Source organism: Haematobia irritans, chromosome 5 (assembly GCF_050003625.1).
Source record: "Haematobia irritans isolate KBUSLIRL chromosome 5, ASM5000362v1, whole genome shotgun sequence".
In the NCBI taxonomy this organism is placed as follows: domain Eukaryota; kingdom Metazoa; phylum Arthropoda; class Insecta; order Diptera; family Muscidae; genus Haematobia; species Haematobia irritans.
Window position 1 is genome coordinate 98461219 of NC_134401.1, and position 26415 is coordinate 98487633.

A 26415-nucleotide genomic window follows, 5' to 3' on the forward strand; every position below is an offset into this window, starting at 1 on the left:
GCAATTCTTATTTGCAGTCAATGGTAGAGGATATTCAAAAATCGGTCCTTCGAACATTCTGACCTTGTTTATTTTGATTTCATTTTCTATTGCGCAATGAAACGGTTAATTACGCCATTTTTCATTAACCAATTGACTTGACATATTCCATTAACAATTAAACGAATAATTCAGTAGAAATATCATTTCTATTACTATACCTCCTATTCCATTAGAGGATAAACATTAGTTTTATTATTTACATATTGGCAACCCTTAGTTCTACTCTTGTCGTTAAAATTCGTTAAAATTTCCATTAACAATTAAACGAATAATTCAGTAGAAATATAATCTCTATTACTATACCTCCTATTCCATTAGAGGATAATCACTAGTTTTATTATTTACATATTGGCAACCCTTACTTCTACTCAACACACAAACTCTGTGATCGGCACATATCGACTGCAATACAATAGCATGTGCGTGTGTGTGCTATCATTTACGATATGGTTAGATCGTACTGTATGACAAATGTTGGAGAGAACAAAACCAGCACACGCAATAACACCCACCACCCCACTTTATACAACAACAACAAGTACTACAGCGAGAGCATTAGCGCTTAACATGTAGTTAAGTGGTGCAGTCAAAAAGGGGGAGATGGGGGACCACAATTGATATATACAACGATGTGAGTACATTAAATAGTCTTCGCTGAATTGCCAAAGTATCTGGTCGAATACGGAGTGTGAATACGTAGCAATTACGAAAGAAAACAGTTGACAAATTCAAAGTAAACAAACCTATTATCTTAGGTTTCTAAGTAAAACACTTCGTGAAACAGAAAAGAAAAGCCAAGAAAAAACAAATTTATTTAACTCTTCCGGTTGAAAATTAATTAAAGGAACTCCTATAAATATCATGGATAAGTCACAACCACCACCATATACCGAACATCAACCCGGCTTTACACCGGCTAGTTATTATCAACCAGGACAACCTCATACCCAGCAGCCACAAGGTATATATCCACCAATGCCACAGCCCCAACCCCCGTATAATCCTCACCCACCGCAACAGCAGCCGACAGTGATCATACAGACCACTACAACTCGACCAAATTTGGTGGCAATTGGTAATCAACCTACACGGATGCAATGTCCCTCGTGTCATGCGGATATTGTGACAACGGTCAAACATACGGCCAATTCAAGGACCCATTGTTGGGCATTAGTGCTATGTCTATTCATGTGAGTATTGGGTTAATGTTTATGGGTTTGGTCATAGATAACTAAGTAATAGATAACCCATCGGTGTCAAACTCAGTCTGACAGTTCCCAAAATGGGGATAAACGAAGAAAATAGGGGGAATTACAAATTCACTCGGAGATTCGTTTTTACATTTTTCCTATTATATCCAAATTTGAACATTTTTGATACACCAGATCATTTATAATCAAGTTAAATATTCAAAAGTTGATAGTTGAACAAAAAATTACGGCTAAAACCGCGAAACTACAAAATTTAATTTTGAGTAAATTTTCTCTTTACGAAAAAACACGAAACGAAATGTCAGAAAATTCATTTGGTCTTCTTCAACATTTTCTGGTCGGAGAACGTCATTTATTGCTTAGTTATCTATGTGTTTGGTCGTATTAAATGGTTTGAGTTGAAATTTTAGATTTGGCTATAGTGGAAGCCCGTTAGTTTAGGATCAGTTGGACTATTCATTCAACTGTTGTTAAATTCGTTCTTATAATTAAGAATAGTGTTGTTAACTTATTTGTGGGAAATTATATGCCTGCGTATGATTCCGTGCGAAAATTTCGGAGCGCATCACTATCTGTTCGAAAAAAAAACTCAAAACAAAGATTTGAGTTTTCTATCTATTTCGTGCGAAAACAAGATCTTAGTACTAGGCTTTATCAGAGAGAACTAATGTAATACCATTGGCCAAACGTCAAACCGGTTCTGTCTGGGGACGATTTTCGGTTTCATGAACAGGCAGTTAATAAAAAAGGGAAGAATTCTTTTCAGAGAATGAAACCGCCAATTTTATCCGCCGCTGACTAGCTGACAGACTTGCACTGTATAGAAGAATATTATAGACAGATTGTTTGCACAATTAATCTCATAGTGTTTTTTAATGGATACTTTTCCGTAGACGGAATAGACAAATTTGTACCACAAATACTCATTCTGTTTTTTTTTTTTTGAAAATTTGAAGTGGACCGGAATAGTGGTGTTGATCCAAAAACAGAAGGAAAATGAAAGGTCCCTTCCACTTATAGATCGTAAATACGAGTTATTCAATTTTAATCTGGGGCTTTCAACACCTTCACCTTCACCTTTACTGATATAATGGAGTATATAAATAATTTTAAACCGATATGAACCCATCCCATGAGGGTCCAGTAGTCAAATTTGAAGGTCGTTTTATATGGGGCCTTATATATATTTTTTTATGAACCGATATGGACCACTTTTTATCTCATTAGTAAAAGGCATATATGTTACTGACATCACGTACACAATTTCATCCGAATCTGATGAAATTTTCACCATCAGATTCGTTATCGATTGTTTCGATAAAAAAGCTGATCCCATACAAAAACATTACTAACCGGTGGTCTATCTTCCGGTTAATTATTAATCGGAGGATGCGAAGCTTGCCATAACACGCATAACTATTCCCATAACCTCAATTTGATTTTATAATGGATAATTGTCCAACGCTGACTAGACAAATTTATATGGGTCAGTCGCTGCCGACAAAGATAAATTGGCTTCAGTTTCTGGTGGAAGCCCGTTATTTCAAACCTATTTCCGTTAGAGTTTCCCCAGAAAGTCATAAGAAATTTAAAATATGGGATAAGCATATTCTCTTGTTTATTTGACATTTCGTAGTTTATGACAACAATCAGCTGTAGTCAGCTGTATATGTTGTCAAAAAACGATTGGAACTCAATTGTTTAATCCAATCTTAATTTAAGTCAAAAGAAACCAAGAGCTCAAGGCAGAATTTTATGTTAAGATATTAATAGTCTCTATAAACTACAAAACGGTAATGTTTACCTTTTCAGTTTTGTAAACAAAAAACAGCTGTTAAATCCGCATATGATCGAAATCTCGATATTTTGCCAAAATAAATACTTGGAATTTATAAAGAGATTTTAGTTCTAAATATCAAGATTTCGTGCCTAGTGAAAAGGTAGTATTAGATATTTTGTAAAGAAATTTATAAATAAAAGCTAATTTATGTTTGACATTTGACATTCACCAGATTACAACAATCGATCAACTAGTTTGGTCAAACACTATACAAAAATAATGTCAGTGACATTCTTTTTTTCATGGTGTTTGACCAAACAATAAATGTTGTAAAATGGTAAAATTAATTTAATTTGAAATATAATTTAGTTTTTATTTATATATATTTATGTATATTTCTTACAAAATTTTCGATTTTTCAATCCACAATGTAAACATTGTCTTCTCAGGTCTTTGGTATGAAACAAATGGAGTGAAAAATAGTAATAAAAGCGTTCGCTTTTTTTTTAGCGATAACACAAAATGAATCATCCATAAAAATATGACCATTGTAAAAGTATATTTTTTCTCTTCTTCCTAGCTGGCAAAGGGTTGCGTGTGTATACCTAGAGATAATGACTAGCTTATCGCATGATTCAAGTTACTTTCAGATCGATATTGGTATTGTTACCATTTTTCACTAGCATATATGCCATTGCTTTGGCATATTATTAAGTACTGAATATAAAATTCCAAATAATCTAATAAAAGTTTTTAATACAAAATAATAAAATAATATGATTTACCGGATATTGCGATTAGACATCAAATCGAAAGATAATATGACTAGCTAGGAGGGGAATTACTTTTTTCAGGAGCTATGAATCCGTATTATGGGGGATTTATTGAAAATTTTACCGATATGCGATCATTTAAGATAAATAAATTATATTGATAAGTTACCGCTATGACATATACACACAGTTCTGTGGGAAAAATGAACTACGCTGTGCGAACATTGTACTCCACTCTTTGAGATTTTCCCAATGCGTTATTAAGACAAGGAATGCGTTATTAAGAAATGAAATTTTGATACAATTTCCTGTAGAAATAAATTTTTGATAAAATATCCTTAAATTTTTGATAAAATGTTCTTATAGAAATAAATTTTTTACAAAATTTTCTACACACGTGAAATTTTGAAAAAATTCCTATAGAAATGAAATTTTGACAAAATTTCTTATAGAAATAAAATTTCCTATAGAAATAAATTTTTGATAAAATTTCCTATAGAAATAAAATTTTGACAACATTTCCTATAGAAATGAAATTTTGACAACATTTCCTGTAGAAATGAAATTTTGACAAAATTTTCTATAGAAATAAATTGTGATAAAATTTCCTATAGAAATAAATTTTTGATAAAATTTCTTATAGAAATGAAATTTTGACAAAATTTCTTATAGAAATAAATTTTTTACTAAATTTCCTACAGAAATGTGCAAAATTTTCTATAGAAATGAAATTTTAACAAAATTTCCTATAGAAATGAAATTTTGATCAAATTTCCTTTAGAAAGAAATCTTGACAAAATTTCCTTTAGAAATGAAATTTTAATAAAATTTCCTATAGAAATAAACTTTTGATAAAATTTTCTCCAGAAATGAAATTTTGAAAAAATTTCCTATAGAAATGAAATTTTGACGAAATTTCCTTTAGAAAGAAATTTTGACAAAATTTCCTTTAGAAATGAAATTTTAATAAAATTTCCTATAGAAATAAATTTTTCATAAAATTTCCTATTAAAATAAAATTTTGACAAAATTTCCTATAGAAATAAAATTTTGACAAAATTTCGTATAGAAATAAATTTTTGATAAAATTTCCTACAGAAATGAAATTTTGGAAAAATTTCCTACAGAAATAAAATTTTTACAAAATTTCCTATAGAAATGAAATTTTAACAAAATTTCCTATAGAAATGAAATTTTGACAAAATTTCCTATAGAAATATATTTTTTATATAATTTCCTACAGTAATGAAATTTTTACAAAATTTCCTATAGATATGAAGTTTTGACAAAATTTCCTATAGAAATTAAATATTGATAAAATTTTCTATAGAAATGAAATTTTGACAAAATTTCCTATTGAAATAAAATTTTGACAAAATTTCCTATAGAAATAAATTTTTGATAAAATTTCCTACAGAAATGAAATTTTGGAAAAATTTCCTACAGAAATGAAATTTTGGAAAAATTTCCTACAGAAATAAAATTTTGACAAAATTTCCTATATAAATGAAATTTTGACAAAATTTCCTATAGAAATTACATTTTGACAAAATGTCCTATAGAAATGAAATTTTGACAAAATTTCCAATAGAAATGAAATTTTGACAAAATTTTCTATAGAAATGAAATTTTGACAAAATTTCCTATTGAAATAAAATTTTGATAAAATTTCCTATAGAAATTAAATTTAGGCAAATTTTTAACAAACAGAAATAAAATCTGGATGATTTGATTAATAATTTGAATAAATTTTGACAAAATTTTCTATCGAAATAAAATTTTGACAACATTTTCTATTGAAATAATATTTTGAAAAAATTTCTATTGAAATAAAATGAAGATATTGAAAGATATTGAATTTGTAGAAAATGAATTTTCTACAAATTTACAAATTTTCTCTGTTGGTTAAACTAAACTATTAGTTTAGTCAACGAATGGTTTTAAGCTGAAATCAAAAAACTATAATGATTGAAGAAGAAACCAAAATAACAAATAAAACACAAAAATTAAAAACTATAAAGCTTTAGTGTGATGTAATACATATCACACCAAAAAAAAAAAAATATTTGGATAGAAATTAAATTTAGGCAAATTTTTAACAAACAGAAATAAAATCTGGATGATTTGATTAATAATTTGAATAAATTTTGACAAAATTTTCTATCGAAATAAAATTTTGACAACATTTTCTATTGAAATAATATATTGAAAAAATTTCTATTGAAATAAAATGAAGATATTGAAAGATATTGAATTTGTAGAAAATGAATTTTCTACAAATTTACAAATTTTCTCTGTTGGTTAAACTAAACTATTAGTTTAGTCAACGAATGGTTTTAAGCTGAAATCAAAAAACTATAATGATTGAAGAAGAAACCAACAATAACAAATAAAACACAAAAATTAAAAACTATAAAGCTTTAGTGTGATGTAATACATATCACACAAAAAAAAATATTTGGATCCAAAGATTTTGACCTTCCATTAAGGATTTTAGTATTGATTCCGAGCCAAAGATGCGGCTCCTTTAAAATAATGAAATTTCTCAGCTTTCAGATATGGCTTTAAATCTAGGATTACTTGAAAAGTTAGGATACAGATCTCATGTATCGAATTTTCATTTTCTTCTTGCCGTATATTAATAAAGCTATTCACGTACAAAAAAATTCTAGTTTATAAAAAAACCGTTATAATTACGGATACTTCAAAGTAAAAACGTTTACTTAATTCCAAAAAAAAAAACTTTAAACCAAAGTTTTGAAAATTGAATATTTCAGCTAATTTAAGGACGATTTCTTTAAATCCAAAATATATTTAGGACCCTTTTCGGGTCCTAAATTTAATAACAAAAAATTTTTGAAGCAATGATTATACACTTTCTTTTAATTAAAATTTCATTATTTAAATAAATTTGTCCTTAATATTTGGTACGCATCCTAAAATTTAGGTTGCGTAATCCTTAGTATCGCGTAAAACCTTTTTCAGTGCAGCCATCCTGTATTTGTACGATCATTGATTTTTCTCAAAAATGGGATATAGATTGGCCGCGGAAAATTTTGAACAAACTTATAAAATTTAACTAAAACAAAATGTTTTGTGTTTGTAATAAAAATATATTAAATTTGGCATCAGTTTATAGATGGACAGTTTTATTGTGTGTACTTGAAAAAAATTAACATATTTCCATGCCATATGCAATTTTTCCATAATTGATTCGTTTAATTTGTTTAACTTCTAAATGTCAATCCAGGGACGATGTAGATAATTAATTGCTTAAACCTAGCTGTCCTTCTCTTAAGGGTATGTACGGCATTACGATTTCATTATAATATGGCATTTAATTAATTCCGATATGGGTAGACTTGTGTGTGACTTCAATTAGAAATTATTTCTAAAACACAGACGAAAACATCAAAAAATATTCTTTCCAATAATATGCCTCACAATTCAAGCCTCCTCCATTCAACTTGTCCAGAAAACAGAAAACAAAACAAATTCCAGAAATTTTGTTATCATTTTGGATGTTGACACATACATAATAAAAAAAATCTATATCGTATCTACGCCAGTGGTGAGTTCATCACATGTGGATTAACAGGGTCTTCAAATTTAAGGAAATTAAAATGTTGTAGAACAAATATTAAATTTAGTACATTAAAGTAATTTAAAAAAAATTAAATGAAATTCAAATTTATAGATAAAATAGGGTGGACATACAAACACTAGAGAAGTTTCTCAGCAGTGGTATATCACCACTCAGTAATGTCGGTAACAGTGGCTCAGTGATAAGAGCAAAGTTCACAACTGTGGTATCACAATGGACTGAATAGCTTAAGTGAGCTTAACATTACGTACCAATGTGGCAACCACCGTTGCCACAATTGGTACATTGCAAAAAATATTGTCGTGAGGTCAAAGATTTCATGTCTTTAAAATACGAATGCAAATTTTGCTTAGCATAGAAGACGCATTTCTCTAGTATAAAGTTTTTTCCCTTGACCAAAGGTCGATAAACTTTTCAATGAAGTCGTATTGTCCTTATAATTAAGTGATTTGATTTAAAAATGGATATCATAACATGAAAGAAAAAATGTTTGGGCTAAGGTCAACTTGACTTTAATAATTTAGAAAAAATCTTTAAATTTAATGAAATTGTCTTTAAATTTGTGGTCTTTTTGCATCTTGACTACAAAGCAAAAAATCGTTCAAATATAGGACATGTTTTCAACACTTTATTTTAAAGACTTTTTTACTTGAAACACAGCATAATTTCTACTAGAAGTCGAGTCTGAATTTGGAAAGTAAAGTCGTCGTTAACTTGTTTTTAAAGGACTTTGATAGTATATGAAGAAAAAAAAGCTGAAACAGCGAAAAATTAAAATTTGCTTCCTAGAAACAAGTACACAAAACCCGATTTTAAAAGAGAATTGTTTCTTAAAAGTATCCTTACTTGTATTCTCCGCTTCTTTGGCTCGGAATCAATACCAAATTTTTTAAAGTAAAGACAAAATCTTTGGAACCGGGTATGCTTTTTTTTCAGTATAGAATTCTACAAAGAATGGTAGCTTTTTTTTATTATCATTACTATTTATTCCTCTCCCACTAAGAGGAACTTTTCAATTTTTTATAGAAATTTTTTTTTCAAGATTTTATTTTTATAGAAAACTTTGTAAAAATTTTATTTCTACAAAAAAAATTTCACAGTAGTATTTCTATAGCAATTTTCTCAAACTTTTATTTCTACAGAAGAATTTCTCACAATTTTATTTCTATAGAAAATTTTGTCAATAGTTTATTTCTATAGAAAGTTTTTTCAAAATTTTATTTCTATAGAAAATTTTGTCAAAATTTTATTTATATAGAAAATTTTGACAAAATTTTCTATAGAAATAAAATTGTGAGAAATTTTTCTGTAGAAATAAAATTTTGACAAAATTTTCTATATAAATAAAATTTTGACAAAATTTTCTTTAGAAATAAAATTTTGAAAAAATTTTCTATAGAAATAAACTATTGACAAAATTTTCTATAGAAATAAAATTGTGAGAAATTCTTCTGTAGAAATAAAAGTTTGAGAAAATTGCTATAGAAATACTACTGTGAAATTTTTTTTGTAGAAATAAAATTTTTACAAAGTTTTCTATAAAAATAAAATCTTGACAAAATTTACTGTAGTAATAAAATTTTGACACAATTTTCTATAAAAATAAAATTTTGACAAAAATTTCTGTAGAAATAAAATTTTGACAAAAATGTTTGTAGAAATAAAATTTTGACAAAATCTTCTATAGAAATAAAAGTTTGAGAAAATTTTCTATAGAAATAAACTTTTGACAACATTTTCTATAGAAATAAAATTTTATGAAAATATTCTAAACAAATAAAATTTTGACAAATTTTTCTATAAAAATAACATTTTGTCAAAATTTTCTAGAGAAATAAAATTTTGAGAAAATTTTCAATACAGGCAAAATTTTCTATAGAAATAAAATTTTCAGAATATTTTCTATAGTAATAAAATTTGGCGAAATTTACTATAGAAATAAAATTTTGAGAAAATTTTCAATACAAGGAAAATTTTCTATAGAAATAAAATTTTCAGAAAATTTTCTATAGTAATAAAATTTGGCAAAATTGTCTATAGAAATAAAATTTTGAGAAAAGTTTCTATATTAATAAAATTTTTACAAAATTTCCGATTTAGGCCGATAGCCTCTAGTTGTTAGTGTCCGTATAAATAAGTTTATTGTAATTTGTAATTATAATAAACTAGCGTAACCCGGCCCGCTTCGCTGCGCCTTCCGAAGCGTATGTGGAGGAACATTTTGCGTTAACTTAGTCAACTATATCCTTCGTGCTGAAAACAAATTCGAAAAGATTTGAATTCTTTTAAACAAATCGGACTACTTGATTTTTCGTTTATAGGTATAAATACGGCGGGAGAGGGTGTACCCTTTCCTCCAAATTTTTTTAATAATGTTCTGTATTCAAGTAGTTGGACAATCTTCTATATTTCTTGTGAATTTTAAGTGTGGTTTGTCAAGGAAAGATATCCTTTTCCTCAACAAATCTGAAAATTAAGCACTATATTATCCAATAAATCGGAAAAAGCAAACGTAGTAAAAAATTTTATCACATTAACATTTGCTAAAATGTTGGAAAATGATGTACCCTATACCTTGGCTACCAATTTCATGTAAATTTAAGTTCTTTACTAAAAAGAAGTGTGGCAGAAGCCTGTGCAAAAATCATAAAATAATGTACCGAGTTCCCATTTATGGACAACCCTCTACTTTCAATTTAAGAAAACAAAAAAAAACGGACAAAAGGGCACCCTCCCCACCTTCGCACCACTCCGACCTGATATCGGACTATCACGTACCCTATATTCATTTCGCAACTACTCAATGGTCCCTATAAATTCTATCGAAGTAAATCGATAAAGTTTATTTCAATTTTCCCCTTCCCCAACCAGATATCGAAAAATCATATACCAATTTAAAAATCATGTATAAATTTAATCACCTCCTCCCACGTTCCCTGTAAATTTCAAGTAGATCGGCGATGTTTAAATTTTGCTCTATTGTTTTAAAGGGACGTCACTTTCCCCGATACAATATCGACAAACAGTGAATAGCACCCCTAACCTTCCCTGAAAATTCTTAAAACCTTCCATCAAGTGTGGGGCAAGGAAGGTTGCCTCTTCGTTCATAACCTTCCCCCACTGCTTTTGTAAATTTCAAGAAAACTTAATTTTTTTTTTGCAGTTTTAGAGGAGGATCTCCTCCCCAACCAAATATCGAAAAGTGATGTAGCGTATCTTTTGTAAACGTTCCAGAAAATGTCAAACAAATTATAAGCCTAAAGGGGCGGCCTCTCTTCCGTCCAAATATCACAAAATCAGGTATCAACTATTAATATCGTAACCTCTCCCCAGTCCTCAAGTAACTCGGTAAAGTTTAATTGTTTCTCTGTATGTACTTAAGAGAAGCGGATGTCTCCCTATGCCCTTTTATTTTTATTAAAAAATCAGGAACCTGATATAAATTTCATAACCCGTTTTTTCCGTAAAATTTCAGTCGGGGGAGTTTAGTTTTGTTTGTACTTTCAAAAAAAAAAAAAAAAAATCGGCAAAGGGGTGGTCCCCCTCCCCGACCAAATACCGAAAAATAATGTAGCGGGTTTTTGTCTAGATGCCAACCCCAACATTCAATGAAAATTTCAAGCAAATCGCATAATTTTGTTCCAAGTTTCAAAAAGTAGGGCAAAGGGGAGGTCCCCCTCCCCATCCACATATGAAATCATCAGGTACCCCATATTAATTCCATAACCTCACCACATGTTTTCTGTAAATCTCAGATAATTTAGAGAATTTTAGTTTTTTCACTGTACTTTAAAAAAGTCGAACAAAGGGGAGGCCCCCCTCCGCCGCCAAATATCGAAATAAAAAGTAGCGGATCTTTTTCTAGATGTCAACCCCAATCTTCAATGAAAATTTCAAGCAAATCGGTCAACTTTGGTCTAATTTTCAAAAAGTCGGACAAAGGGGAGGTTCCTCTCCGCGACCATATGTCAAAAAATGAGGTACCCTATTTTCAGCACATGAGTGCCCCCCACGATCTCTGAAAGTTTCAAGTAAATCGGTTCAGCCGTTTTCGCGCCAACCCGGAACATACAAATAAACAAACAAACAAACAAACAAATAAACAAACATAATTTGAATTTTATATATATAGATTAAATAATAAATAAATAATAAAAATTTCCGATAGAAATAAAATATTGACAAAATTTTCTATAGAAATAAAATGTTGACAAACTTTTCTACAGAAATACAATTTTGACAAAATTTTCTATAGAAATACAATTTTGACTAAATTTTCTATAGAAATAAAATTTAGTCAAAATTTTCTAGAGATTTAAATTGTGACAAAATTTTCTATAGAAATAAAATTTTGACAATATTTTCTATAGAGATACAATTTTTGCAAAATTTTCTATAAAAATAAAATTTTGACAAAATAAGATTTTTTTGTTTGGTACAAAACAAGTTTCAAGACCATAATGTTACGTTTTCACTGAGGACATGTATCTGCTGTCGGCACACAGATTATGTTTGACGTGAAAAAAAATATGTGCGACATGATAAACGAAATATTCTTTTGACGATTAGAAATTTTCTTTAAAAGCAAATAAAAACGATTAGAGACAATCTTTCTAATGCTTCTAATAAATTTAGGATTAATTGATCTTCATAACAAAGGGAATATCTTTTGTGTAGAAATTTGTTCCGGATGGAAGTATTTTTTCTTTAGGTGCACCTCAGCGGTTTTCTTCAGCAGCCATTCCATTTAAATATATGTATGTATGTGTATGGGAACATAAACCGTTATATATAACACTCAATAAATTTGAAATTTGGATTTAGGTTAGGTTAGGTGGCAGCCCGATGTATCAGGCTCACTTAGACTATTCAGTCCATTGTGATACCACATTGGTGAACTTCCCTCTTATCACTGAGTGCTGCCTGATTCCATGTTAAGCTCAATGACAAGGGACCTCCTTTTTATAGCCGAGTCCGAACGGCGTTCCACATTGCAGTGAGACCACTTAGAGAAGTTTTGAAACCCTCAGAAATGTCACCAGCGTTACTGAGGTGGGATAATCTACCGCTGAAAAACTTTTTGGAATCGAACCCACGACCTTGTGTACGCAAGGTGCAACCATTGCACCACAGTGGCTCCCTTTGACACAGGAAGGATTTATGTTGGTGTCGTAAATGTAGATCTATAAAGTGATGCAGGGTATATTATAGTCGGACCCGCCCGACTTTAGACTTTCCTTTACTTGTTTCTGTGTACTTTGCTTTGCTGTGTGCTTTGTTATTTTTTTTTCTTGTATTTTCTATAAGATCAAAATAATCAATAAATAAATCATTTTGTGTTTAATTTAGCACAGGCTTCATCTCATTTACTTATATAAATAATTTCCATATAGAATTCACTGTCCAAAACTGGGACAGACTACTACTAATACCGTACCTAATATTGAATTAGAATACTTTCAACATCTTTATCGATTTATTATAAAATTACCAAATTAAGAAATTGGAACAACTGTATTAGAGTATTTACATTTATTTTGTTTGACATTGATAAAGCGAAAACAAATCACAAGCAGATTTGTTTTTTGCTAGACCAAGTGTTAATTAGTTTAATACTTGAATTCACGTGAAAAAAATGCCAGAGAGAAAGAGAGAGTGAGAAAACACATTTGATTACAATCAAGTTTTCAACGAAGCGTTTCAAATTTCAACACTCACAGGTCGTAAGTTGTAGACAACAGGTATGTTACAGGGATGGAAAATGCAGTACTTCAGTACTTTTTCCAATACTTTTTCACTCTGATCTGTACCGTAGTGCCCCCCGCGAATGATTTAATACCTTTTGTGTATACAGTTTTGAGCCGTTTTGTTTTCTTTCAACATTCTTGAAATCAGGAAAGTCAAAAAACATAATTCCCTTTTTAACTAAATTATTCCCTGAAGATAATAAATTAAAGCAGTATTTTTTCTCAATTTTTAATGCCCACTCCGAAATATGATTTTATTCAAAACAAACATTTTCGAAAATGCATTTCAGCACCTCCTATATACCATAATGGACTATATGATGACGTTAATAATTGGCTTATCTCGACCCATTGTGCTTGTTCTGTTGAAGTATATTGAACTAAATTAAATTGCAATGACTCATTTATTGAGGTTTACCAAGTGTCTACGAATCATGGCGATTACTTGTGAAATTCTGACCATTACACCGATGTAGATGAATGAGTGTAATGAACGAAAATTGTTTATAAAATAAAAACATTAACAAGGAAAAACAAGTATATACGCCGTAAGTTCGGCCAGGCCGAATCTTATGTACCCTCCACCATGGATTGCGTAGAAACTTCTACGAAAGACTGTCATCCACAATCGAATTAATTGGGTTGTGGTATCTATAAACTTCTTAACATCGTTTTCTAAATTGTTAGTTAGTCCATACGTGGTATATATTAGACAAAAAAAAGGTATGTATAGGTAAGTCTACAAATAATTACGAATCGATATGGACTTTTGCACGGTACGTAGAGAGCCAGAATTGAAATATAGGGGTCACTTATATGTGGGCTATATACAATTATGAACTTGATATGGACCAATTTTTTGTGATTGGGGATCGATTTATCTGAGGGCTATATATAACTATAGACCGATATGGACCTAGTTAGGCATGGTTGTTAACGGCCATATACTAGCACAATGTACCAAATTAAAACTGACTCGGATGAAATTTGCTTTTCCAAGGGGCTCCGGAGGTCAAATCTGGGGATCGGTTTATATGGGGGTTATATATAATTATGCACCGATTTCGACCAATTTTTGCATTGGTGTTTGAGTCCATATATTAACACCACGTACCAAATTTCAACTGAATCAGATGAATTTTGGTCTTCCAAGAGGCTCCGGAGGTCAAATCTGGTGATCAGTTTATATGGGGGCTATATATAATTATGGACCGATGTGGCCCAATTTTTGCATGGTTGCTAGAGACCGTATACCAACACCATGTACCAAATTTCAGCCGGATCGGATGAAATTTGCTTCTCTTAGAGGCTCCACAAGCCAAATCTGGGGATCGGTTTATATGGGGGCTATATATAATTATGGACCGATGTGGACCAATTTTTGCATGGTTGTTAGAGACCATACCAACATCATGTACCTAATTTCAGCCGGATCGGATGAAATTTGCTTCTCTTAGAGGCTCCGCAAGCCAAATCGGGGGATAGGTTTATATGGGGGCTATATATAATTATGGACCGATGTGGACCAATTTTTGCATGGTTGTTAGAGACCATATACCAACACCATGTACCAATTTCAGCCGGATCGGATGAAATTTGCTTCTCTTAGAGGCTGCGCAAGCCAAATTTGGTGGTCCGTTTATATGGGGGCTATACGTAAAAGTGGACCGATATGGCCCATTTGCAATACCATCCAACCTACATCAATCGCAACTACTTGTGCCAAGTTTCAAGTCGATAGCTTGTTTCGTTCGGAAGTTAGCGTGATTTCAACAGACGGACGGACGGACATGCTTAGATCGACTCAGAATTTCACCACGACCCAGAATATATATACTTTATGGGGTCTTAGAGCAATATTTCGATGTGTTACAAACGGAATGACAAAGATAATATACCCCCATCCTATGGTAGAGGGTATAAAAAAACAATACTACTAATTTTTTTATTAAAACAAAAATCAATCACTAAAACTAATTGTATCAGTTAATGTTTTAACTACCCAGCAAAAAAAATTGGAAGTTTCTCCAAAGGCACAACTTTAAAAGCACTTCCAGAAGATGCACTCCAAATTATGTTCTTTATTTTAACTACCCAGGAAGTTCTTTTAATTCAATTTTTTATAACTTGGTTTGTTCATACTTTTAATGGGTAGTTTTAACTGTTTTTGTTTCAAATAGGTTAAAAATAGAGTAAGAATTCATAGAATGGTACAAATCATTTAAATTTTGTCGAAAAAAATGCTAAATCCAATCTGAAAAAATTGTGAGTTTTTGAAAGTATTTGAGGTCAAACGTTTCCGACAAGCGTTAAAATCTATTAAAATTTATAAAAAATTATAAAAATTATTTATTTGACAAAATATCACAGAATTTTTAAATTTACATCCAACATATTGAATTCGGATCACACCTAAAGAAGTGATGCAAATCCAGTGCAACGTCTGTTGAAATGGAGGACTTCCGTCCTATGACAAACCCATGTTAAATTCATCGCTTCTGCGTCAATTTTGCACCACTTCCGGATCCAAAAAGAACATTTTCATTACTTTTTTGGCGACGCTATTTTTACTGGGTAACAATGTTATCAATTACCATCATTATCATTTCTGGGATTGAAATTTTTTCACTTAAAAATTAACTGGCTCAATTAATTTCGTGATTGAAGATAAAAAATATGTTTTATTGTGAATACACAAAAGGCTTTTCTAGACATTGATAGAAAACATCAAAACCTTGAATCAGGGGCTTATTCCTAATGGAAATGTGTTCTCGGAAGTACATCAAATTATCTGAAGCTCTTAAGGCTCTCATGGTTATTATTGAGGTTATTTAGAAGAAAATATTGCTAAGCAAGTGTGGGTTTCCACTACTTTTCACTGTAATTTCATTGAATTTGAAGCCACAAAATTTATTTACTTCTTTATAATTTGATAATATTTGTTTTTTTTTTAATTTTCCTTTTTATTTCGATTTCTATTTTCAGTTGCTGGCCTTGTGTTTGTGTACCCTACTGCATGGATTCTTGTCAGACAGCTAATCATTCTTGTCCCAATTGCAATGCTTACATTGGAGCCTATGACAATTGATTGTATATGGAATTGTATCGATTTTCTTTTGTTTTTTTTTCTACTGTTGTCAAATTTAATAAAATGTAATTTTAGTATTATATCAAGTTCCGAAATGTGCCAAAAACCAAAAAATATAAAATACGTTTAATATGCTAATAAAGTAACAATTTTAGCAAAATACTGCTGATAATATTGTAAATACGAATTATTTGTTCATAGTGTATTATCTTTTTGTAGATAAGGTATAATTTTAAAAGCAATCGTAGATGCCAGTTAAAGAGTCACAAAGATTAAAATATTTTTGATGCTTTTATACAGGAACTAGCGTAACGCGGCCAGCTTCGCTACGCCTCCCGAAGCATATTTTCGTTAATTTAACAGGTTGGCTGATAAGTCCCCGGTCTGACACATAGATGGCGTCGCTAGTATTAAATGCATATTATTTTTATATATGATAGTAACAACCTTCAAATGATTCGTATCAAAATTTGACGTTTGTAAGTCAATTAGTTTGTGAGATAGAGCGTCTTTTGTGAAGCAACTTTTGTTATTGTGAAAAAAATGGAAAAAAAGGAATTTCGTGTTTTGATAAAATACTGTTTTCTAAAGGGAAAAAATACGGTGGAAGCAACAGCTTGGCTTGATAATGAGGTTCCGGACTCTGCCCCAGTGAAATCAACAATAATTGATTGGTATGCAAAATTCAAGCGTGGTGAAATGAGCACGGAGGACGGTGAATGCAGTGGACGCCCGAAAGAGGTGGTTACCGACGAAAATATCAAAAAAGTCCACAAAATGATTTTTAATGACCGTAAAATGAAGTTGATCGAGATAGCAGAGGCCTTAAAGATATCAAAGGAACGTGTTGGTCATATCATTCATCAATATTTCGATATGCGGAAGCTCTGTGAAAACTGGGTGCCGCGCAAGCTCACATTTGACCAAAAACAACAATGTGTTGATGATTCTGAGCGGTGTTTTCAGCTGTTAACTCGTAATACACCCGAGTTTTTCCGTCGATATGTGACAATGGATGAAACATGGCTCCATCACTACACTCCTGAGTCCAATCGACAGTCGGGTAAGTGGACAGCGACCGGTGAACCGTCTCCGAAGCGTGGAAAGACTATGTATATATTAGACAAAAAAGTTATGTATAGGTAAGTCTACAAATAATTACGAATCAATATGGACTTTTGCGCGGTACGTGGAGAACCAGAATTGAAATATGGGGCTCGCTTATATGGGGGCTAGAATTATGAACTTGATATGGACCAATTTATTTGTGATTGGGATCGATTTATCTGAGGGCTATGTATAACTATAGACCGATATGGACCTAGTTAGACATGGTTGTTAACGGCCATATACTAGCACAATGTACCAAATTTCATCTGACTCGGATGAAATTTGCTCCTCCAAGAGGCTCCAAAACCAAATCTTGGGATAGGTTTATATGGGGGCTATATATAATTATGGACCGATGTGGACCAATTTTCGCATGGTTGTTAGAGACCATATACTAACACCATGTACCAAATTTCAGCCGGATCGGATGAAATTTGGTTCTCTTAGAGCAATCGCAAGCCAAATTTTATATGAGGGCTATACGTAAAAGTGGACCGATATGGCCCATTTGCAATACCATCCGACCTACATCAATAACAAGTACTTGTGCCAAGTTTCAAGTAGATAGCTTGTTTCGTTCGGAAGTTAGCGTGATTTCAACAGACGCACGGACGGACATGCTCAGATCGACTCAGAATTTCACCACGACCCAGAATATATATTCTTTATGGGTTCTTCGAGCAATATTTCGATGTGTTACAAACGGAATGACAAAGTTAATATACCCCCATCCTATGGTGGAGGGTATAAAAACTTTTTGGCGTTCGGTCGAAACAGGGATCGAACCCAGGACCCTTGGTATGCAAGGCGGACGTACCAACCACTGCTTCACGGTGCCCAACTATATGTATGTTTCTGTTAAATAAAATTCGTTTAATCGGCTCGTGGGCGCCGCAAACTATGCTATATAGATATAACTTATAACGATAATTTTCTATTGATTACAATAACAGCTACGTAGCCCAGTGGATAGTGTGTTGGATTACAAACTGTATGGTCCTCGGTTCGATTCTCCGTCCAGGCGAAAGGTAGAATTTAAAAAAATTATAAAATTGAATAATTTCTTCTACATTGTTTGTATTACAGAAAAAGGTGCTAAGAACTAAAAAAACCTCGTGGAAGTGACAAAGATGTAAGGGAAAATGCAATTAGCCAGAATAGATGTTTTTTTGAGTTAGTCTTTATGAAATTGTTTTTACATCCTGGAAAATAATAAACGTTTACCCCAAATAGTATATACTTTTCTTCCTTACAGCGAAATGCAAATGAGAAACGATCTTTGTTTGTCTAAAATTTCGTTTGGGAGGAAAGAATTATTTGTTTGCGTGTATGGGTAAAATTACTTATTTACCATAAATCTCAATTAGACAAAATATTCATGAAATCAAAGAGCTGTATTACTTTACACCTTATTTTCTGATATTATCATTTCTCGATTTGTCTTGCCAAATAACTAACTCTACAACATTCCATTCAAAGCTCAATAGTAATCAATCATATGAGCATTATTATGCGACAACACCCAGAACACAATGTAATTAACTAAATTAAATTGTCCTAAATCTGGAGGGTTAACAGAAATTATTCCTATGAGGTTAACGAAAGAAGGACAAATGTCCATCGTACAAACCTTAAAAATATTCTGTGAATCAAATACAGCAAATAAGCTTTCAAGCTGACCACGCCTTTGGCCATATAATATGGTGGTGTTGTTGTTAACCATTATTAAACGGGTATGGAGATGGTTGGTAGATGATAAGACAGACAGGATTGAATGACTGACCTGTATAAAAACTACAAACAGAAAATTTCACTTTTTACATAACAGCGATAGTTGTGCCCTAATCGTGAATTATTCTAAATGAATTTGATATTAAATTAAATGAATTTTGTTTTTGGGGGAAAAATAAAAATCCTTTTACATCTACACTCAAAAAAAAGTGAACTCTCTATTTCACTAAAGCCAATTTAACTTTATTTTAGTTCATAGAATTATTATGTTTGGAGAAAGTTTTCTTTACTCTAATAATTTTTTGTGTACGTTAGTTAAATTAACTAAACCCGAGGAAAAAAATATACTCAAATGAAGTATAAAGATTAACTAAATTCGTGTCTTCCACAAAATAGTTCAGAATTTCTTTAAATTTGTAAATTTTACCAAAAATGCATCCATCATGAACTTCGTATGTCTCTAAAGACATTCTTGCAATTTTGAACTATAAGTTTTTCTTTCAAACAACAAATTTTTTTTTTAACAAGTGAAAAAACTTAGTTATGTCTAATAAATTTTCTTGAATTTGTCGAAAAATATTTACTTATTTTTATGACATCGGCGTGATGCCAACGTTTGTAATACTGTTTAGTTAAAATTTTCTACAAATATTCAAAATTTTCTAAAATTAACCGAAAATTTTCTTCCTGGCGGGTTCAAAATTTTATTTCTATAGAAAATTTAGTCAAAATAGTTCAGAATTTCTTTAAATTTGTAAATTTTACCAAAATGCATCCATCAGGAACTTCGAATGTCACTAAAGACATTCTTGCAATTTTGAACTATAAGTTTTTCTTTCAAACTACAAAATTTTTTTTTTAACAAGTGAAAAAACTTAGTTATGTCTAATAAATTTTCTTGAATTTGTCGAAAAATATTTACTTATTTTTATGACATCGGCGTAATGCCAACGTTTGTAATACTGTTTAGTTAAAATTTTCTACAAATATTCAAAATTTTCTAAAATTAACCGAAAATTTTCTTCCTGGCGGGTTCACTGTTTTTTCAGTGTAACAAGACCATATCTCGTTGTATGTCGGAGTCGATCGATGTGTATCGATAATTATAATTTTGTCAAAATTTTATTTCTATAGAAAATTTAGTCAAAATTGTATTTTTACAGAAAATTTTTGCAAAATTTTATTTCTAAAGAAAATTTTTGCAATTTTTTTTTTGCTATAGAAAATTTTGTCAAAATTTTATTTTATATAGAACATTTTGTGAAAATTTTATTTCCATAGAAAATCTTGTGAAAATTTTGTTTCTATAGAAAAATTTTGTAAAAATTTTAGTTCTATAGACACTTTTATTAAAACTTTATATCTATAGAAAATTTTGTTAAAATTTCATTTTGTCAAGATTTAATTTTATATAGAAAATTTTGTGAAAATTTTATTTCTATAGAAAATCTTGTGAAAACTTTGTTTCTATAGAAACATTCTGTCAACATTTTACTTCTCTAGAAAATTTTTTCAAAATTTTAGTTCTATAGAAAATTTTGTTAAAACTATATTTCTATAGAAAATTTTGTCAAAATTTTATTTTATATAGAAAATTTTATGAAAATTTTATTTCTATAGAAAATCTTGTAAAAATTTTGTTTCTATAGAAAAATTTTGTCAAAATTGTCAAAAATCTCTAGAAAATTTTGTCAAAATTTTAGTTCTATAGAAAATTTTGTTAAAACTTTATTTCTATAGAAAATTTTGTCAAAATTTTATTTCTACAGAAAATTTTGTCAAAATTTTAGTTCTATAGAAAATTTTGTTAAAACTTTATACCTATAGAAAATTTTGTCAAAATTTCATTTTGTCAAAATTTTATTTCTATAGAAAATCTTGTGAAAATTTTGTTTCTATAGAAAAATTTTGTCAACATTTTATTTCTCTAGAAAATTTTGTCAAATTTTAGTTATATAGAAAATTTTGTTAAAACTTTATTTCTATAGAAAATTTTGTCAAAATTTTATTTTATATAGAAAATTTTGTAAAAATTTAATTTCTATAGAAAATCTTGTGAAAATTTTGTTTGCATAGAAAAATTTTGTCAAAATTGTCAAAAATCTCTAGAAAATTTTGTCAAAATTTTAGTTCTATAGAAAATTTTGTTAAAACTTTATTTCTATAGAAAATTTTGTCAAAATTTTATTTCTACAGAAAATTTTGTCAAAATTTTTTTTTCTATAGAAAATTCTGTCAAAATTTTATTTCTATAGATAAGTTTGTCAAAATTTTATTTCTATTAAATTTTCTATACAAAATTTAATTTGTATAGAAAATTTTGTCACAATTTTATTTTTATAGAAAATTTTGTCAAAATGTTATTTCTGCTATCACGATGTGCCCTTCCATTATTCTAATATCGTCCTTTATTCTTTTAAGTTTGGACTTGAAGTCCATGCAATCCAATCTCCTTTTCCGCTTTTTTTGGCCTCTCTCCAATTCTGTCCGTTATCGCGGCAGTACTGAAGTCTTCGAACTACAATTCGCTTGACTTCTTGGTATACTGCTCGCGTTTTGAAATGGTAGATTTGTTACAGTTTGGTAGATTGGTAGAATTCTTGATGTCTTGGTAAATTTTGCAAAATTCTCTCTCCGCCTAATTTACTATAGCAAAAAAAATTGTCACAATTTTCTATAGAAATAGAATTTGGACAAAATTCTCTATAGAAATAAAATTTTGACAAAATTCTCTATAGAAATAAAATTTTGACAAAATTTTCTATAGAAATAAAATTTTGACAAAAATTTTCCATAGAAATAAAATTTTGACAAAATTCTCTATAGAAAAAAAAATTGACAAAATTTTCTATAGAAACAAAATTTTTCTATAGAAATAAAATTTTTAAACACAGAAAAAAATTCCGTAGTTAAACTAACTCCAAATTAAACTTATTTTTATTGCAAAATTTTATTATTTTTTGCGAAATTTTTCACAGCCCAATGAAAATTTCGTGTTTTTAAGTATGTCTCAAACATTTTAAGAACTAAACGTGAGTATAAAGTTCAATGACCGTACATATAAGTTCAATATGAACTAAAGCAAATAAAAATGTTCATGCGATTCCCAAAACTAGTAGGAATGAACTACAGTATAGTTTCATGATTTGGCGCTAATGATTTTTGTCTTTCATTTTAGTTAATATCTTCTTCTATGAGAGGGTGTAGTTTCGAGAACTGCAGTTAAAAAGTACAACGGGGCATTAAATTTTCCTGGTTTTAACAACGCTTGGAAATCTCAAAAAGTGGAGTAAAATTTAGTTAAATTTTCGTACGAGTTATTTTATTCCTCCTATAAAACAGTTCACTTTTTTTTCTGTGCAAAGTTTTCCATAGAAATAAAATTTTGTATACAAATAAAATTTTGGCAAAATAGTTCACAGACTTTGTATAGAAAAATGTGTCCAAATTTTCGATAGAAATAAAATTTTGACAAAATTTTCGATAGAAATAAAATTTTGACAAAATTTTCGATAGAAATAAAATTTTGACAAAACTTTCGATAGAAATAAAATTTTCGATAGAAACAAAATTTTCTATCGAAATAAAATTTTGACAAAATTCTCTATAGCAATAAAATGTTGACAAAAATTTTCTATAAAAATAAAAATTTTACAAAATTCTCTATAGAAATAAAATTTTGACAAAATTTTCTATAGAAACAAAATTTTGACAAAATTTTTCTATAGAAATAAAATTTTTACGAAGTTTTCCATAGAAATATTATGACAAAATTTTGTATACAAATAAAATGTTGGCAAAAATTTTCACAAATTTTCTATAAAAAATGTGTCCAATTTTTCGATAGAAATAAAATTTTGACAAAACTTTCGATAGAAATAAAATTTTGACAAAACTTTCGATAGAAATAAAATTTTGACAAAACTTTCGATAGAAATAAAGTTTTTGATAGAAACAAAATTTTGACAAAATTTTCTATCGAAATAAAATTTTGATAAAATTCTCTATAGAAATAAAATTTTGACAAAATTCTCTATAGAAATAAAATTTTGACAAAAATTTTGTATAAAAATAAAATCTTTACAAAATTTTCCATAGAAATAAAATTATGACAAACTTCTCTATAGAAAAAAATTATGACAAAATTTTCTATAGAAACAAAATTTTGACAAAATTTTTCTATAGAAATAAAATTTTTACGAAGTTTTCCATAGAAATAAAATTTTGACAAAATTTTGTATAGAAATAATATTATGACAAAATTTTGCATACAAATAATATTTTGGCAAAATATTTCACAAACTTTCTATAGAAAAAAGTGTCAAAATTTTCGACAGAAATAAAATTTTGACAAAATTTTCGATAGAAATAAAATTTTGACAAAACTTTCGATAGAAATAAAATTTTCGATAGAAATAAAATTTTGAAAAAATTTTCTATCGAAATAAAATTTTGGCAAAATTCTCTATAGAAATAAAATTTTGACAAAATTCTCTATAGAAATAAACATTTTACAAAATTTTCCATAGAAATAAAATTTTGACAAAATTTTCAAAAAAAATTGACAAAATTCTCTATAGAAAAAAATTTGGACAAAATTCTCTATAGAAAAAATTTTGACAAAATTTTCTATAGAAACAAAATTTTGACAAACATTTTCTATAGAAATAAAATTTTTACGAAGTTTTCCATAGAAATAAAAATTTTGACAAAATTTTGTATAGAAATAATATTATGACAAAACTTTGTATACAAATAAAATTTTGGCAAAAATTTTCACAATTTTTCTATAGAAAAAATGTGTGCAAATTTTCGATAGAAAAAAAAATTGACAAAACTTTCGGTAGAAATAAAATTTTCGATAGAAATAAAATGTTGACAAAATTCTCTACCGAAAAAAATTTTGACGAAATTTTTTATAGAAATAAAATTTTGACAAAATTCTCTATAGAAGTAAAATTTTGACAAAATTCTCCATAGAAATAAAATGTTGACAAAATTTTCTATCGAAATAAAATTTTGGTCAAATTTTCCATATAACTAAAATTTTGACAAAATTTTCTATAAAATAAAATTTTGACAAAATTTTGTTTAGAAATAAAATTTTGACAAAATTTTCCATAAAAATGAAATTTTGACAAAATTTTGTGTAGAAATAAAATTATGACAAAAATGATCATAGCAACGATATTTGACAAAAAAATATATAAGAATAACATTTTAAGAAAATTTTCTATCGAAATAAAATTTTGATAAAATTCTCTATAGAAATAAAATTTTGACAAAATTCTCTATAGAAATAAAATTTTGACAAAAATTTTGTATAAAAATAAAATTTTTACAAAATTTTCCATAGAAATAAAATTATGACAAACTTCTCTATAGAAAAAAATTTTGACAAAATTTTCTATAGAAACAAAATTTTGACAAAATTTTTCTATAGAAATAAAATTTTTACGAAGTTTTCCATAGAAATATAATTTTGACAAAATTTTGTATAGAAATAATAAAATTCATAGCAACGATATTTTACAAAAAAATATATAAGAATAACATTTTAAGAAAATTTTCTATAGAAATAAAATTTTGACAAAATTTTCGCTCCTATAGAAATGACATTTTGGCAATTTTTTCGATAAAAATGGAATTTTCTATAAGGTCTATATTACGTCAACGTGTTTAAAAATTCTAATTATCGTTTTAGGTCATACTATCAAAGTCCAAAATTTTCTATTTTCTATATATATGCTTTGACTTGAGTCGACTGGTCTCTATTATCCAAATTAAATCAAAATAATTTTGGGATCTCTTCTTACCATTTAGTCAAATCATTAATAGTTCTCTTAGCCTATTTCGCAATCATTGCTTGGATTTTAATATGCCATCTAAACGCGAAAATAAAATAAACCGTGACCAATTTCATACTTAATAAAAAAAAAAACTTTAATTGTTAGGGGGTGTTTTTGTGTTATTTCCGTTAGATTTTTTGTTACATTACAGTGTCAGTCTCAATTTTGTCATCATCATGTCCACACCGTTGGGTCCTGAATCACAACAGGCATTGTGTCCACAATGTCAGCAGAGCGTACAAACAAAAGTGGAACCTAAAGCAACGACAAAAACGCATCTTTTAGCATTGGTTTTATGTGTATTGGGGTGAATTGAATCCTTCTTAACCAACAAGGCCGTGCTATAAACCTTGACTCTGTATTTCTTTTTTTTTTGTTGCAGTTGTTGTCCTTGTGCCTGTTGCCTTTACTGTACAGATTGTGCACGTAACACTGAACATTATTGCCCATTGTGCAATTCGTTTCTGGGAACCTATGAACGTTGATGTTTATCTAGAGAAATGTTGCAAAAATTAAAAACCAAAAAAAAAAACATAATTCCATTTTCCCTTAAACCATAGTGATTTAAGATTAATAATGGATTAATGAAAATTTTAATTTAGCTTTGCTATCCACAAGGTTAGTGAAGTTTTAACAAACGTGAAATATTTCTTAGGGTAAATATTTGTGCATTAAAAAAAAGTGAATAGATATAAAATTTTATTATGTTACTTTAAATTATATTCGAATTCACAATGAAAAACTAAAATTAATCAAAAAGTTTTATCCTGCCTAAATAAAAGAAATATCTTATATCTCAATTAAAAAATCAAAATACAGAACAAATAGCATCACTGTAAAGCACATCTAGGTTTCCTCTATTCCTTTTTTCCACATCCTATTAAATTCTTCTGGATAAGTTTTAGAAACGGTTTTAAACCGGTTTGACCGTTTTATGTTAAAAGTTAAATATTGAGAAAGTAAATGTCGCCAAAAAGAATAGACAATCAATAAAAATTAAAAAAAAAAACAAGTATATACGGCGTAAGTTCGGCCAGACCGAATCTTATGTATCCTCCACCATGGATTGCGTAGAAACTTCTACCAGAATTGTAATATGGGGTCGCTTATGTGGGGGTTATATACAATTATGAACTTGATATGGACCAATTTTTGTGTGATTGGGGATCGATTTATCTGAGGGCTCTATAAACTATAGACCGATATGGACCTAGTTAGGCATGGTTGTTAACGGGCATATAACATACTAGCACAATGTACCAAATTTCAACTGACTCGGATGAAATTTGCTCCTCCAAGAGGCTCCAAAACCAAATCTCGGGATCGGTTTATATGGGGGCTATATATGATTATGGACTGATATGGACCACTTTTGGCATGGTTGTCAAATATCATATACTACCCACGTACCAAATTTCAACCAGATCGGATGAATTTTGCTTCTCCATAAGGCACCGGAGGTCAAATCTGGGGATCGGTT

General features: G+C 29.3%; 2 protein-coding genes across 2 annotated transcripts; both read left to right on the forward strand.

Annotated features, from left to right (window-relative positions):
* The first annotated feature begins 682 nt into the window (after nt 1–682).
* Nucleotides 683–16432, forward strand: LOC142241569 (lipopolysaccharide-induced tumor necrosis factor-alpha factor homolog). Its single transcript, XM_075313360.1, has 2 exons — nt 683–1232; nt 16143–16432. The coding sequence occupies exons 1-2, from the start codon at nt 904–906 to the stop codon at nt 16243–16245; spliced, it is 432 nt and encodes a 143-aa protein (XP_075169475.1). The 5' UTR covers nt 683–903; the 3' UTR covers nt 16246–16432.
* An 8661-nt stretch (nt 16433–25093) lies between these two features.
* On the forward strand, nt 25094–25925 carry LOC142241570 (lipopolysaccharide-induced tumor necrosis factor-alpha factor homolog). The gene is made up of 2 exons (XM_075313361.1): nt 25094–25242; nt 25318–25925. The coding sequence occupies exons 1-2, from the start codon at nt 25112–25114 to the stop codon at nt 25418–25420; spliced, it is 234 nt and encodes a 77-aa protein (XP_075169476.1). The 5' UTR covers nt 25094–25111; the 3' UTR covers nt 25421–25925.
* The last annotated feature ends 490 nt before the right edge of the window (nt 25926–26415 follow it).

What these genes read in the sequence shown, in the direction of transcription:
- LOC142241570 (XM_075313361.1), top strand. Translation starts at nt 25,112, where the DNA reads ATGTCCACACCGTTGGGTCCTGAATCACAACAGGCATTGTGTCCACAA. An exon ending in TTGGTTTTATGTGTATTGGG is followed by an intron (nt 25,243 to 25,317) that starts GTGAATTGAATC and finishes TTTTTGTTGCAG; the next exon opens with TTGTTGTCCTTGTGCCTGTT.
- LOC142241569 (XM_075313360.1), top strand. Translation starts at nt 904, where the DNA reads ATGGATAAGTCACAACCACCACCATATACCGAACATCAACCCGGCTTT. An exon ending in TTAGTGCTATGTCTATTCAT is followed by an intron (nt 1,233 to 16,142) that starts GTGAGTATTGGG and finishes TTCTATTTTCAG; the next exon opens with TTGCTGGCCTTGTGTTTGTG.